The sequence below is a fragment of the Styela clava genome, chromosome 5, assembly GCF_964204865.1.
Source record: "Styela clava chromosome 5, kaStyClav1.hap1.2, whole genome shotgun sequence".
NCBI classification, from domain to species: domain Eukaryota; kingdom Metazoa; phylum Chordata; class Ascidiacea; order Stolidobranchia; family Styelidae; genus Styela; species Styela clava.
In genome coordinates this window covers 1,019,224-1,035,115 of record NC_135254.1, presented here as the reverse complement: position 1 = coordinate 1,035,115, position 15,892 = coordinate 1,019,224, and the positions used below count along the sequence as shown (strand labels likewise).

Below are 15,892 nucleotides of genomic sequence, written 5' to 3'. Positions count from 1 at the left end.
GGGAATATCCGGTTATCACCCCGCCACTAAATTTTCTATCTTTTTTTTTATTTCCTATCATTAATTCTTTTTTGGGAGAAATATTACTTGTATTTAGTGTAGTTTTAATTATATTGATTAGTTAATATGCAAATTTCACAATACTACCATTACAAATTCTAGCTGACTTTAGTCTGCATTTTGAAAATTTTTCAATTGCTTTGTTCTGAATGTTGACTTAATGCCACACTGAATAGCTTGGTGTTCTTGGTTGTAGCCCACGGCCGCCGGTTTCACGCTCCGGTTCTTGTGGTCAAATTTGGTACTCATATAGTATGTGAACAAGATGGCGGATAGCAGAACGTAGTATGTGTACCTGGTTGGAGTCGGGCCATAATTTCATGTACAAATACTACAGGAGTCACTTGGCTAGTCCCTGAACTCATAATAGAACTAAAATTGGGATAAAATTATGGCCTAACCCTAACCTGGTACACATAGTACGTTCCGGTGTCTGCCATCTTGGTTCACATACTATGGGAGCGCCCTAAATTTACCTTTGGAATTTTTTTGAAGAGATAAAGGAGAGAAAAACATGTAAGCTCAGGTAAACAGAATCAAAGTTGTCTGGGCCTGTTGACCGTGTATTATTATGTACCATTCTAATCTTTCAGGTTTAAATTAATCAAGCTGAAAAATTGATATGTAATATTAATCTGGTTGAATTTCAATCAATATCGCTCATATTTGATGATTAAAATTGCATTGTAACACGGTTGGTTGGCTTCGTCGTTGTCCATTGAACATAACCTAGGTAAGGCTGATGATGATTATATAACGAGTGACGTTACTCAACTGTATTACTCTGGAATAAACTGACTGATTTATTTACCACGATGGCGGGAATACGCGAAAGAAGCGTTTGTGTCGAGCTCGCAATGGAGGGAGAACGACTTTGTAAATCTGGCGACTGTCGAGCTGGAGTGCAATATTTTGAAGAGGCTGTGAGACAAGGCACAGGTGAGGGATTTTATTGGAACTTATGGATTGCTTTCAAAATTGTTTTTTTAATGTTAGCGGTTTGTCCATAGGAAACGGGATATTTGGTTTTGTAACTTCATCTATGGTTTTTCTAGCAGTGTTGAGTTGTCATTTCCTAGTTATGTTCAACTACTATCCACTGGCATGTCTTTCATGATGATAAACCTAAGCTTAGAGTAATAGTGTTAGCTTGCAATTCATCTATCAGTACTCTTTCTACTTTTAGTTGAGGGATCAGGACCTTGCTTTGAGCAAACTTGCAACTCTTCTATCAGTACAATTTCGACTTTCAGTTGAGGGCTCAGGACCTTGATTTGTGCAAACTAACCGTATATACTCGCAGATAGGTCGCAATTTTTTCCTTATATTTAAAAAATATATAGGTGCGACCAATCCTCTTTCTACTCTTAGTTGAAGGCTTAAACATTGCTCCCTCATTTTACAGAGGACCTAAAGACACTCAGCGCAATCTACAGTCAGCTGGGCAACGCATATTTTTATCTGCAAGAATATCATAAAGCGATGGAATATCATAACCATGACAGAACCTTGGCGCGGTGAGACATCTTTTGGTACTCCTTTAGTATGTAAACCAAGATAGCGGACACCGGAACGTAGTATGTGTACCCTCTTAGGGTTAGGCCCTAACTTCAGGTACAAATACCACAGGAGTCACTTGGCCTAGCCCCAAACTCGTAATAGAACTAAAATAGGGAAAATCAAAATAAAATTATGGCCTAATCCTAACTTGGTACACATACTCAGGTGTCCGCCATCTTGGTTCACATACTACGAGAGTGTCCATCTTTTACCTTTCGTTCAATTAGCTAAATTGCTGTTATTGTGTAAATCACTTTGTATGCTACTAATGGATTTTGGAAACCTAAAAAAACATTTTTATGAATATATTTTTTTATCGTTCATTTTGTTTTCTATCATTTATCTACTAGTAACAATCAAGGCTATGCGGTCAAGAAGTATTTATTATCGACTAATGGGTGAAAGTATTTCACCCAAAACTGCTGGATTCCAAGCTTAAACCTTGGTTAGACGAAGTGATACAGGAATATGTTTATGTTATTGTGCAGAAAGACTCTTGAACTAATGACAATCCTATTCAGTTTGAAAAATTTATCATTTTTTCATATAATATGATAACTTGAAAACTAGTTAGCGATCGGAGACTGCCGACTTATCAATCTGCGATTTCGACTTCTTCGCTCTGACTCAATAGCGACACCACGTGTCCCATCACTAATTGATTAATAACTCGCTAATTATACGACATAATTCATCCAAAATTAATAGGCTTCTGGTCCGAGATATGATGAATGCACATGCAAAATATTCGGAGCATATTGAACCTCGCTTTTGTGAGATATTGCAGAACATACGAAAGTGTCTAACAGACAAATACCCATCAACATACTTACCGATGGAAATCGATAACTAATATGCAGGGTTTCTGAATTTTTTGGTATTATGGAGCCCGTGAAAAGGTTGACTATTCTTTATCGAGCCCCACAATAAATTTATAAAAATAAAAAACACATTATTACTCAATGATTAATGTTACTGAGTGAACTTAAATCACTTTATTTAATGACTCGGATGTATTTGCTCCTTCGTATCTTAAAAATATTTATTATTTCCAATATTTCCAATAAGTAAACGAGTAGTTCCCAGAGCCCCTAGGTTTACTAATGAATCCTTGGAGATCCTCTTCGAGCACTTCAAGACCAATTGCGTCGAATGTTATTAAAGATATTGATTTGTAAACCTGATTGATTTTGAATTACATTTTGCTCATTTATGCTAATGATTATGGTGCTTAAGGATCACCTTTAAACCCTTTTTGATGAGAGCAATATTGGATAAGCAGAGTGTTAAGATTAAAAATTAAATCGACATGTTATTGCTTGTATCTGTGGTACGTGATTATATTGACGAAGCGCAGCTTAAATACTCTTGATATATTGTGAGAAAGGATTTGTTTGAATTAGTCTGGCAGGGTAAGAGCATCTGTAGTAAGAAGGGAATAAATCAGGCGGTTGAGAATATTAATACATGCACAACTGGTGCAAACAAACACAAAACAACAAAATTAATGTTAAAGATATAGACCAGGGTGGTCCAAATTCAGGCCAGCGGGCCACATGTGGCCCGCCACTTCATCATCTGTGGCCCGCGTCGCATTCGGAGAGGAATCAAAAAATAGCATTTCGTGTTGTTTCGTCATAAAATCAACCAAAAAATCTTTTGACATATTGTTGCATCACTAATGTTACTGAATTGACTAGTGTTATGGCTGGCTGAGGCAACTAGCGAAGTTAAACGAGCGAAATTCTTGGCACTATTGTGACCCGCGAACAATGCAAAAGTAATTTTGTGGCCCGCGGAGCTGCCAATCTTGGACCACCCTGATATAGACCCTAGAAACGATCGCTAAACCAGGGTGGGCAAAATTTTTTAGTATAAGAGCCATATGCGACAAGTCAGAAATATGTGAGAGCCGCATAATTTTTGAAAATTAATGATATTAGATTACCGTGAACTGAGATGAGCTTTACACAAACGTTTAATAACAATATTGCAGAGTATATATGGCAATGCCATATCAGAAGTAGTTTACTTGTGTGTTCTCATCCTGTCTGAAAGTTTTTAAGAGTCTTTGTGATATGCGCCAACGCAGCAACAAACATTGATCATTGTGATGTAAGATTTGTTGTTTGACTGATTCGAATTCCACGCTGCGATTTTCATACTAAATCATAATTTATCTTAATCATTGATGAAAACTTTTCGACCGCTCAATGAATTTAAAAAAACTGTTTCGCTACGGTTTCTCTTAATTAATTTTATTAAATTTGGATGATAAATAATGCTAACGAGAAGAGCCGCATAAAAAGTCCGACGAGTCGCAGTTTGCCCATCGTTGCGCTAAACTATATCAAATAATGGGTATAACCTAAAATCACACCTTTTTAAGGAATGCTGGAACAAAATATATTTGAGAAGTTGCGACTCTGATTGGGGATTTTGAAAATACGACTCTTTATACTCTACTGCCCCCTAGTGTATTCTATCTTTATCCAAATGTTAAATTTAATTATATTTCTTTCTACTTAGAACTACCGGAGATAAAATAGGTGAAGCAAAAGCAAGCGGAAATCTGGCTAACACTCTCAAAATGCTCGGAAAATTTGAAGAAGCTGTCGCTTGCTGTGACCGACATCTTGAGATATCAAGAGAATTGAAAGACAAGGTAAAACATTTACTGTATTTTGCGAATTCATCCAAATGGATTGTTATTATGAAAACAATGACTAGATTAGGTTTTGCTTCTTAAGGCGCAACAGTGTAGGCAATAAAGCATTATCTATCCCAGGCATTAGGCTCCATGCAAATATGTCATGTCATATTTGCAGAAATAAACTATTTTATTTTCTATCATCTTTTAGTCTAGGTTTCAAAGATTACTGGTTTAGTTTTAAATAGATCTTAGGCATACAAGGCGCACAATCAATTTTTGAGAAATTTTTTTCATCCAAGTTCACAAATGTCGTTACGTTAAATACCGGTATCGTTAATAATCAACTTTGCCGAAGCAAGGGAGACTCATCTCAAGGTTACGGGTAACTACCGCAAATACCAGGAGCAACTGAAACCATAAAACGAGAATATCGGTTAGAGACCGATGACTTATCGATCGAAAGTTAGGGGATACCCCAAAACAGCGCTCTTACTCCATAGTGACACCTTGTGTCCAATCACTAATTAATTAATAACTCGCTAATTATACGACACAATTCAACCAAAATCAATAGGCTTCTGGTACGACATATGATGAATGCACTTGCAAAATTTGGAGCATATTCAATCTCGCTTTCGGGAGATATCACGTTCATCTAACAAACAGACAGACAGACAAATACATATCAACATACTTACAAATACATATCAACATACTTACAAATACATATCAACATACTTACCGATTAAAATCGATAAGTAATAAAGTTTCGGAGGTGGCAATCTGTGATTGATAATTGCAATAATTGATTAACACTAAACTGAGACCACAAGAAAATATTCTAAATTTCATTTTTTGCAGGCGGGGGTTGATATCTAAGCGAAATTACTTCCAATCACTGAAATGCCAAAGAGCTGCTGTTATTAATTGACTGACACCGGACTGGAGCCGCAATCAAATACTTATAGATTTTAATTTATGTTCCAGGTGGGGGAAGCTCGTGCTCTTTACAACCTGGGCAATGTTTATCACGTTCAAGGGAAACAAGGTCTGAACAGCAGAGCGATCGATCGTCCCCCCCAACACCCGGAAGAAGCCGTAGGGTTAATGAGAAAAGCAATAAAGTATTATGAGTAAGTGGTGTTTTATTTTACGGTACGGTACCGGTACAATATAGTGAGTTAAGATAAGATTTACATATTTATCCCGGGGGAGAGGAAAGACGGCTTAACCATATGACGATCCACGGCCTCTCGTCCGGTTACCATTCCATGTCAGGTATGGGATTAGATTTACTGTATTGTTTGTTTTCGGAAGCATGGACTTGATGGTGGAGGAAGTCGTTACCGACCAGCGGTTACGTGAACCACCCAACGACGACGAGGAGTCCAGCAATCCTATCGCACATAACCAACCCGCATGGGATTCGAACCAGCGAACACACGCTTAGCACGATGAGCCACACTGCCGCGCCAAATATATTTGGTTATGAATGAGTCATTTACAAGTAGCATATATGTATAATATTGTAACTCTTGTAACTTTATATCAAGTCCATGCTTCCGAAAACAAATACCTGGATAAACCATACCCGACATGGACTGGTAACCGGCCGAGAGGCCGTGGTTCGCCATGTAGTTAAGCCGTCCTGTCGGCATTCCTTCCCCCGGGATAAATATGTAAATCCTATCCTATCCCATATTGTATGTGATAAAATTTGAAAATTGCAAAGGAAATTTATCGATACCATATATTGTTTTGGCCCTCACAGATGTATTGAAAAAAGTGAAAATACTTGAACAATTACTGATTAAAAAAACAACAAACCTGGTTGAGAACTGACTTCATAACAAAATTGAAATTGTAAAGGAACTTTATGGACACCCTGTATTTTGATGAAATTTGCTTCAAACTAAGGAGCGTCTTGACATGATACCATTTTCAAATAAAAATAATTTTTTCGAAATTCCAACCTTCGATTCCAACTTAATTTTTATTTCAAATTATTTTAGAGACAATTTGGCAATCGTGAAAGCTGTAGGCGATCGAGCAGCGCAAGGACGAGCATACGGGAGTCTTGGAAATACAAACTATCTACTTGGGAATTACAGGGATGCCATAAAATACCATAGAGAGGTTGGTTTTTGGTTTCAAATTTAAGATTTTTACAGTGTTGTCATGTAATTTTCTGGCAACACTGTTCAATAGAGTAACACAAATGTATTTCTGTAATGTTTCGTCTGACCTTGGTCAGACTTTTTCAGACAAGCATTTTACAACTGTGGCAAGAAATGAATAATGGTATCAAATATTGTTCTTGCACTTTCCCAAACTTATTTATTTCTCTCTATCATAAACAGACCCAACATTTGATACCATTATTTATGTGCATGCAATTGCGTTTCTTGCCACAGTTGTAAACTGCTTGCCGGAACAGACGAAGCCTCACAGAAATACATTTTTGTTCGTGTGCAGCAAGACTCTTGCAATAGCATCCTTGTGTTATACGGTTTTCATATTCATTCTGGAAAAGGAAAGACGATAAGACGATGCGGCGCAATCATATAATATACCGCGGCCTGTTGTTATTTTACCAGCCTATGACCTCTTGAAGCGTTACCAGTCCAGTTTGGGTTATATGATATTATTTGCCCGACCCCATCAGTATTAGAGGTAAGATCGGGCCCAAAAATTCCAGCTCGGCCCGACTTTGGCCCTTGGGTATTGAACTCGACTAATTAACTGGATTTGCGGAGCTAAGCCCGAAGCAAACCCGAAATTTCATATTTTATTCCTGTTATATCAAAATTATTTATTTTATAACAAGTATTCCTTAGTTTAGCATCCACACATAGTTTAGTATATATTTTCTATAAACATATATATTTATCTAAAAAATAAGTCAGCGATAAGAAGCCCAAACGTCGGGTCGGGCTTCAGATCTTAGCTCCAGTCCACTGGTTCTCAATCAGGGGGCCATGATGGCCCACTGCTGGGCCATAGAGACATTTTAAAGTGGGCCACAAGCCTATTAAAAATTACTATGGTCATTGAAAAGTTTGGTTTCATTTGTGTCATTATAGTAGTATTGTAGTAGCAATGAATGATGCTGCTGCTTTTCATTCTAATTATTGAAGTGAATGTATTTATTTCTGCAGAAACAGTCTTGTTTTTTTTGGTAGTTTTTCCCTTGCATGAAAAAGTTAGTAGGCCACAGAAGTTTTATGCAACAAAAATGGGCCACGAAAGAAAAAAGGTTGCTAATCAGTCTTCTTTAAGATAGATAGCAGTTATATATCAATAGCTTTCTGTTCAGAGCCTCGTTCAGAGTGCACCATATTGCCGCAGTAAAACCAAAGTCTTCTATGTCACATTCTTCAGAACTTTTTCGGTAGATTTTCTGTAATTATGGACCAGAAGCCATCTTTTTGGTCTGTGTTTAAAAGCTATACCTGTTTTAGTTTTTATTTTAGGTTGTGGTCATGTCATTTTTAATTTTCATGACGTCATCACTCAAAATTTTAAAGTGAAAACAAATCTCATAGAGCCCACATGTTTTGAAATAAATAAAAATTATAGTCTTCTAGCGACAAATATTCAAAGTAGTTGGCCCAGTAGTGGAGGGGAAAACGCGATTTTTTTTTGCAAAAACAAGAAGAATATCAACAACAATAATAGTTAATAAAACAATCCACTTCACATCTAAAAACTATAAAACCTTCCAACTTTAAAGAAAATAAATTCTTCAACTCTAATTAAAATTTGAATATTTCATGGCTAGAAAGGTTGCCGGTATGAATTATACATGACTTCCACAGCACAAGGGTTTAATTGCTGGATTTAGAAAATTGTTCGTGTTGAGAAAATAACTTTAGGATCAGATTTGATAAAGCAATGGTTTTCAGCCTTTTTTGTGTCCCCCCCCCCCGGTACTAAAATAGAAAAAGGTCAAATTTGATAATATAGCGAATATTTTTATTCTCGCTCAAATAATCGAATCTTGGATCTATTTCGGTAATGGTGGTCAGTACTGGTTCCAAATCGTTTAAATTTGATCTGTAATTTTTCAAACATTTGCAAAAATATAGTTCTCCGACATAATATCAATGTTCACAGCCTAAATAACCTCGTTTAGATGATGAAAATAATTGGCAATTTTAATCGAATCAAATGCTTTGGTGAATTTAAACAGGAGGTGTTTAGATGTGAAAAATCACATTTGCCTCTCCACTGACTGAAACCACATGAAATCATTGTAGTGCATTGCACATTCTCATTCAGAGATAAACGTTACATGTGCTAATAAAGAAGAAGACTCATCACGAGTTACCGCTATAACACCGAGTGCCGTACTCACTCAATAAATGAAGATGCCCATCTTGAAATTTTGAGTTTTTGTGTATCTGTGCCTTTATTTGATACTTTCAGTGGTGATAAGTGGTAGATTTCTGTTAGTAAATATTTGTATGATTTTGTGCTTGACTCCCTCATAGGTGACGCTGCTTGAATGATAACCATCACTGGTTTTATCGCATCTTTCTTCACACTGGAATACATTATTTTTATTTTACGTCTCTGTCTGTTTGTCACATTTGTTTTTTCGTTATGTGTAAAAATAAATTACTGACTGCCTGATAAAAGAAGTTGAAATTATCTGATAAAGCTCTCAAACCGCTCTTGATCAAGAAATTGCATTCTTAGAAGATTTTGTCATAAAATTTGATTTCAGAGTCTTGACTCTATCATGAATTTTTTTGCATTTGCGGTTTTCGGAAATTTTGTGCTGTGTGTTTTGTTTTGTGTAATTGTTCAAACCCTCATTTTCTTTGCCATATGCCATAAACATATGAATAATAAATATCTCAGAAGTGGACTCGATTATTTTCGAAAGCTGAACAGCGTCCATCTTGTTAGCTTTTCTTATGAAACTTTAATGCCTTTGCAATGTGATACCTGTTGATATGGGATTGCAAGCGTCTGCAACACTTTGTCTAAACATTATTTAAAATTTATTGGATTGTTTTTTTATTGCTTGTACAGTGCCTATTTCAGAGTGACAGGCATTTTTGGGTAATGCAATGGTCTAATGGTTTAGGTTAGTGGTTTTCAAACTTTTTATTAAGCCATGCCCCCTTTTTTAGAATTTGTCAAGCCTCGCGCCCCACCTTGAAAATAACTAGCTACAAATAACAGATAGTACGGCGAAAGTATGTTTTATTCAGAAAACACAGTGAAAATATGTGGATGGAACTTAAATATCTAAAATAAAGAAATGTAAATATCCAAAAAAAACAGGCAAGATCAAATCCAACGAATAATTTTATTTTGAATCAGTTTCATGCCTCCTCAAAAAATTGTCTTTGCTCTTCTTGTGGGACACGCCCCACCATTGAGAACCACTGGTTCAGATGTTTTACTTAACCTCCTTATCCCGCCACTCCCTGGTACTGACCTATCATATTAGAGCCATATTTATAATTATAATAAGTCTCATCCCAAAATAACAGGGTTAACTGCCCCCACCTCACCCAGGGTATAATAAATTGAGTTGGCAATTTCGAATTGGAAGAGAATTCTAATTTTAGAATAGTTTTTTTTATCTGGAAAATGGTACTCCCGTAGTGTGTGTTCCAGGTTGGGGTTGGGCCATAATTTTATTCCGATTTTCCTTATTTTAGCTCTTTTACAAGTTTGAGGACTTTACACAACTTAATGTGAAGTAGGCGAACAAGATTAGTTACCTCCATATTGGTATACATACTACTGGATCGCCCTATTTTTGTCATCGATAATAATATTTTATCTCTTTTTCTCATTTTTGATATATTTTTCTCTCTCAGAGATTGGCCATTGCCAAAGAATTCGGAGACAAATCAGCAGAAAGACGAGCGTACAGTAATCTTGGAAACGCACACGTGCTGCTTGGAGAATATGAAAGTGCTGCCGAGTTTTATAAGTAAGTGGTGGCCTATTTTGATCTGTTTTATTGTCAGCACATTACATTCAAAACTACATTATTTCTTATCGATTTTAATCAGTAAGTATGTTGATAGGTATTTGTCTGTCTGTCTGTTAGATGCACGCGATGGCCCACGAAGGCGTGGTTGAATCCGAATTTTGCATGTGCATTCATCATATCTCGGACCAGAAGCCTATTGATTTTGGATGATGAATTATGTCGTATAATTAGCGAGTTATTAATTAATTAGTGATGGGACACTCGGTGTCATTATAGTTTCGATCGATAAGTCGATCTCCAACCGATATTCCCGTTTTGTGTGTTATCACTTTATCGACGTAATTCAACATTGTTGAACTTCTAATTATGTTCAGGATATCTTAGTCCTTCTGTTTGGTGGCACTTTCCTATGGGGTTATTACGATATGCATCTCATGCACAATATGTAAAGATCTATTATTATTTGGAAGGATCACAGTTTTTCTTGTTTTGCATTGCACAACCAATTTATTACACTCTGGGTGTGGTGGGGGTGTGGCCTATAAATCTGAGATGAAGATGCGAACACAGTTGAGTATAACATTTTAACTCTGGCCATCATGGCATAGAGATTCCATCCTGCTTGAATAAACTAGAGCTTACTTTCGGCACATTGAGTTACTCGAATGCTGACTCATTCAGTTTGGTTTCTTTTCTGCTTAATCGTAGTGAGTAGGCAGTTCCTGTTTTTGATGAGTCATTTGAAATGAAGAAATTTGACTCATAATCGAAACTTTATTTCTTGAAATACCTCTTGTGTGACGCAATTCTACTCAGTTGTGTAGGTAAGGGGGCGACCTCAAACAATCCTTTTAAAATGTAAAAAAAGCATTTTTTTGTATCATACCTAACTGATTGAAGAGCTGAACTATGTATGTCTGATGAAGTCTACCCTTGGTCAGACGAAACCTTACAGAAATATATAATATATATAAAAGACATCGAATCACTTAGGATAGTTATTACTTATCGATCTTTAGATCGGTAAGTATGTTGATAGGTATTTGTCTGTTTGTCTGTTAGATGCACGCGATATCTCGCGAAGGCATGGTTAAATCTGCTCCAGATTTTGCATGTGCATTCATCATATCTCGGACCAGAAGCCTATTGATTTTGGATGAATTATGGCGTATAATTAGCAAGTTATTAATTAATTAGTGATGGGACTCAAGGTGTCACTATAGAGTCATGAATCGAAACCGCATTTTCGATCGATAAGTCTTCGGTTTCCGACTGATATTCTCGTCTTAGTTCTTGCTACAAAGTGGAGCCCTACAACATTCTTGCAATATATGCATACGAATCCGCTGGCACAAAACAATAGATAAGTAGTTAGTCTCGCAGAAACCGAATCATTCCTGTATCACACATATCAATTGTATTCGTATCTTGAAACGCTATCGGATCCACGAGACTTGTAAACCCATGTTTTTGGCTATCTGTTACGGTCTAACTTAGCACTTGGAAATTTTAGAACCTCTAGCCGCGCCCCTGGTTTTACTTTACCCCCAAGGAAAGCCACAACCAACCATTGATTACATGAACCATCCTGAGAGGGTGAGATGTCCAGCAATGCTTTCACTTTAAAATTGTCTCATAAGGCAGCGGTTCCCCAACGTTTTGTTCATGTGGCGCCAAATTATCAGGGATGAAGCTCATGATGCATTAAAAAAATACACTATGCAACAAAAAGTAAACGACATAGAATGGTAAATGAATTGCATTTAAAATAAGAAACATTAATAATAAATACAGTATGTAAAATATTCACCCATGTTGAATTTGTTGAAGAAATTTGTTTTGGGTATATAATGACGTACTGGAAAAATTCCCATTCATCAAAAAAATTATTTTCAAATATTTGTGAGATATCATCAGTGACTTCTGTGGGAGAAAAGGGGCAAATGACCGTCATATGAAAAAAATTCTTATATTTTTTAGACGAATGCTTAACGTAGCACGACAGTTAAACGATCGAGCGGTGGAAGCCCAAGCATGCTACAGTCTCGGGAATACTTACACTTTACTCGGAGGATACGAGCAGGCTGTCGAATATCACATGAAACATTACTTGATCGCTCAGGAGGTCAAAGACAGGTAAATCAACAAAGATGGGTTAATCAGAATTTTATTTTACATCAAGTTGTGTAAAGGAACTGAAACTTATGGCAGGGGGTGTATTCACTTGGCTAACACAGACAGTCTCCGAACTTGTAATAGAACTGAAATAAGGAAAATCGGAATGAAATTATGGCCTAACCCTAACTTGGTACACATACTACGGGAGTACCAAAAATGGCTGGCCTACGTTTTTTTGTTTAATGAACAGTTTTACTGAGCTTTTTATCATTCAACCTGATATCAACCTGGTGTTGTGGAGCTGTCAGACATCACGTTTTATTTGTCTGCTGAAGATGAACGCTTTTTGAGTATCGGTCAAAAATTTGGACTTTGATTATCATCATTGATGAAAAAAGTTTGCTGCAACTCTGAAATATTTAGTATTTTTTTTCTGATTTTAGGGAGCCAAAAAATTTACTATTGATGAATATATGCTGAAGTCTGACGTTTTATTAAGGCTATTATTACTTATCGATATTAATCTGCTCCAGAGTTTGCATGTGCATTTATCTTATCTCGGACCAGAAGCCTATTGATTTCGGGCGAATTATGTCGTATAATTAGCGAAGTATTAATTAATTAGTGATGGGACACAGGGTGTCACTATGGAGTAAGAGCGCTGTTTGGGGGGTTACCCTAACTTTCGATCGATAAGTCTTCGGTCTCTGACCGATATTCTCGTTAAACTATCATGCCATGTATAGTATAAAACTTAGATTCAATCGTAAAACCTCATTTTTTACAGAGTTGGTGAATGCAAGGCATGCTGGTCTCTTAGTAACGCTCACATCTCCCTTGGCAACCATGAGCAAGCTCTCGAGTTCACGAAAAAGCAATTATCTATTTCTACAGAGGTTTGTCATTGAATACATGTATTTTGAAATTTAAAGAATCACTTTTAAAAAGGTTTTGATTTGGAAATGTTTGTTTAAAGCACATAATATACCGGTAGGTCTAATCAGTGTCAGTATGAGTGACAACTTATATCCCAGGATCAATCGAAAAATAAAAATTCCAAAGAAAAACTCCTGTTCAACGAACCACGTTTTTTGTTTCAGGTCGGGGACATGACGGGACGAGTCACAGCTGAAAACAATTTGAGAGAACTGATGTATGTCATGAGCCATGATAAGGGAAAGTGAGTATGCTACCATTTGTGGTGAATAATGTAAAGTAAAAGCCCTCTTTATCATCTGTGTGCCATAAATATTCTCTTAGGTGCAAGTATAACTGATAGAAGAGCTACTTGCAAGCACTGACATGCTTAGAGCAACGTGTGTTCATTGGTGCTATGCTAACACTAGCCAGTCACTGGAGGGCAATATTGAGTTGGGAGAATAACACTTTAAAATCAGCTTGTAATAATTGTTTTATTTTCTATGTTTTCATCGCCTGTAATTCTGATATGTTTTATGCAATATGATGGGAACACAAACTATTTGATCTGTATATTGCAATGCTGTCCAAGATGAATCAAATATTAGAATATATTTAAAAGTTATGACTTTCTCCAACATCAAGTCCATATTGAAACAAATAACTGGCCAACTAACCCCATACCCGACATGGGCTGTTAACCAAACGAAAGGCCATGGTTCACCTTATCATTAAGTTGTCTTATCAGCTTCCCCGGGTAAATATGACAATCCTATCTTATGATTAATAGTCTTATCATCTTCTGAAAGTCAGAACAGATAATGATGTGCGAAAAAATTGCTGTAATCCATTGTGGGGGTCACTGGTAGGTCGCACATTTATCAACTTTTCACAACCAGAACAAAAACAACTGGCTAACAAATTTCCTACCCAATAGGGACTGGGAACTGGACGAGCGGCGGTTGTTTTGTCATGTGGTTAAACTGTCTTACAGACTTTCCTGTCACCAGTTATGATTAGGCCGTCTTCATCGCTTTTCCTCTTCCTGAAATAGATATGAAAATTCTTTCCAATGACTAAGTAGTCTTAACGGCTTCCTCTCCCTCTGAGATAAATAGGAAACTCATTTTCACAAATTGTAAATCTGAATCAATATGAAGGTAACTTGTTTTGTTCGCCTACTTTACATCAAGTTGTGTAAAGGAACTGAAACCTATGAACAGGGGGTATTTTCACTTGGCTAACACAAACAGTCCCTGTCGTAAAAGAAACTCATAAAAGAACTAAGATAAGGAAAATCGGAATAAAATTATGGTCTAACCCTAACTTGGTACATATACTACGGGAGTACGAATAAGTTTGGGGGCATTAGAAATTTGTTTTCATCAGGAATAGCAAAAAACAATTTATTATTCTTTGATTTTGTTTAGTTTTCTATCCATTTTAGTGTGCAGCACAACTATTGGGTCGAATCCAATATATTAAATTTTTAACGTATTCGTTGCCGATCCCCTGTTTTTAATTCATTCAAAAATTTTGATTTCATGGTCAAAATGCTCAGTTAATAACTTTAATTAATCCAATTAACTTGGATGGTTTACTCTGTAATTAAAGTTATCAACGCCTCAATTATGCGGTGTCGTTTAAATCACTACGTCTCAAATTACCGAGCGTGGAACAGGGGTTAATTATACTGTTAGATATGGTTTATCTTCGGGCCAGAATTGGTAGGGTCTTGCTTAACAGACTAATTTGACTGATTTTATTAAAATGGCTTGAGGGTGTTTAACCACTTTTAGAGATGTTGTGGTTGGTTTTTGATAGGTTTCATTTGATTTGTAGGATTATTCAGGACATGATTGGAATTTATTAAATAATCTGTAAAGAGGAGAGGTGATAAGACCTTGTCCAGTTATTTGTCCATGTTTGTGGAATTTTTCAGGGCAGGAAACGAGTGTATTTTTTATTTCGTAGGGAGGAAAGACACTAATACGGCTTGATCTTATGACATACCACGGCCCCAACTTCCGGTTATCAGTTTTTTATCAGCAAAATAGAATTAGAGATTGTTTTTTTGTTTCAAATGCATAGACTTGATGGGGTGGAAGAAATCGTAGCCAGCGATTACGTTAAAACCACAATTCTTGAGCAAGTCTAGCAATCCTAGTTATAATTATTCATTGATATTTAATAAACAAACTTGGTTGAGGAGCTGTGGTCAGCATACTACTCTTTGTGACTAGGAAAGCCCTCATAGGGGGGGGTGTTACTTTCAGTGACACTGTAATTAGTTTTGATATCTCTTAATAATAGTTACATTATTGTGTAGGAGAGGGAATATTAATGACTCATTTGACGAAACACAGCCTATCGTTAGATTTTGGATATTTTTCATGATACTCATTGAGGGTGTCAGAAAAGCTGGCAAGACGGCTTAATTATAACTGAATAACGGCCCCTTGTTTGGTTACCATTCTACGTTGGATGCGAGAAACATTTGCCAGTTATGTCCCGGGATAAAAATGATGGTCCTCCTGAAGTATGCGCACCAAGATGGCACACAACCTGAACTCTGGTTGTGTACCAGGTTAGAATTCAGGCTGTGCGGCATCTTGGTGCGCATA

At 36.6% G+C, this 15,892-nt stretch overlaps 1 protein-coding gene across 2 annotated transcripts in view; it reads left to right on the top strand.

Annotated features, from left to right (window-relative positions):
- The first annotated feature begins 654 nt into the window (after window positions 1-654).
- LOC120344552 (G-protein-signaling modulator 2-like) overlaps window positions 655-15,892 on the top strand; it is a 35,745-nt gene continuing 20,507 nt past the window's right edge. For both annotated transcript variants that reach the window (XM_078112562.1, XM_078112561.1), the window contains exons 1-9: window positions 655-999; window positions 1,466-1,577; window positions 4,150-4,285; window positions 5,261-5,406; window positions 6,286-6,409; window positions 10,114-10,229; window positions 12,213-12,368; window positions 13,138-13,246; window positions 13,451-13,530. In XM_078112562.1, coding sequence (XP_077968688.1) covers window positions 876-999; window positions 1,466-1,577; window positions 4,150-4,285; window positions 5,261-5,406; window positions 6,286-6,409; window positions 10,114-10,229; window positions 12,213-12,368; window positions 13,138-13,246; window positions 13,451-13,530 — 1,103 coding nt within the window. In that variant the 5' untranslated portion in view covers window positions 655-875. The remainder of the gene's footprint in view (window positions 1,000-1,465; window positions 1,578-4,149; window positions 4,286-5,260; window positions 5,407-6,285; window positions 6,410-10,113; window positions 10,230-12,212; window positions 12,369-13,137; window positions 13,247-13,450; window positions 13,531-15,892) is intronic.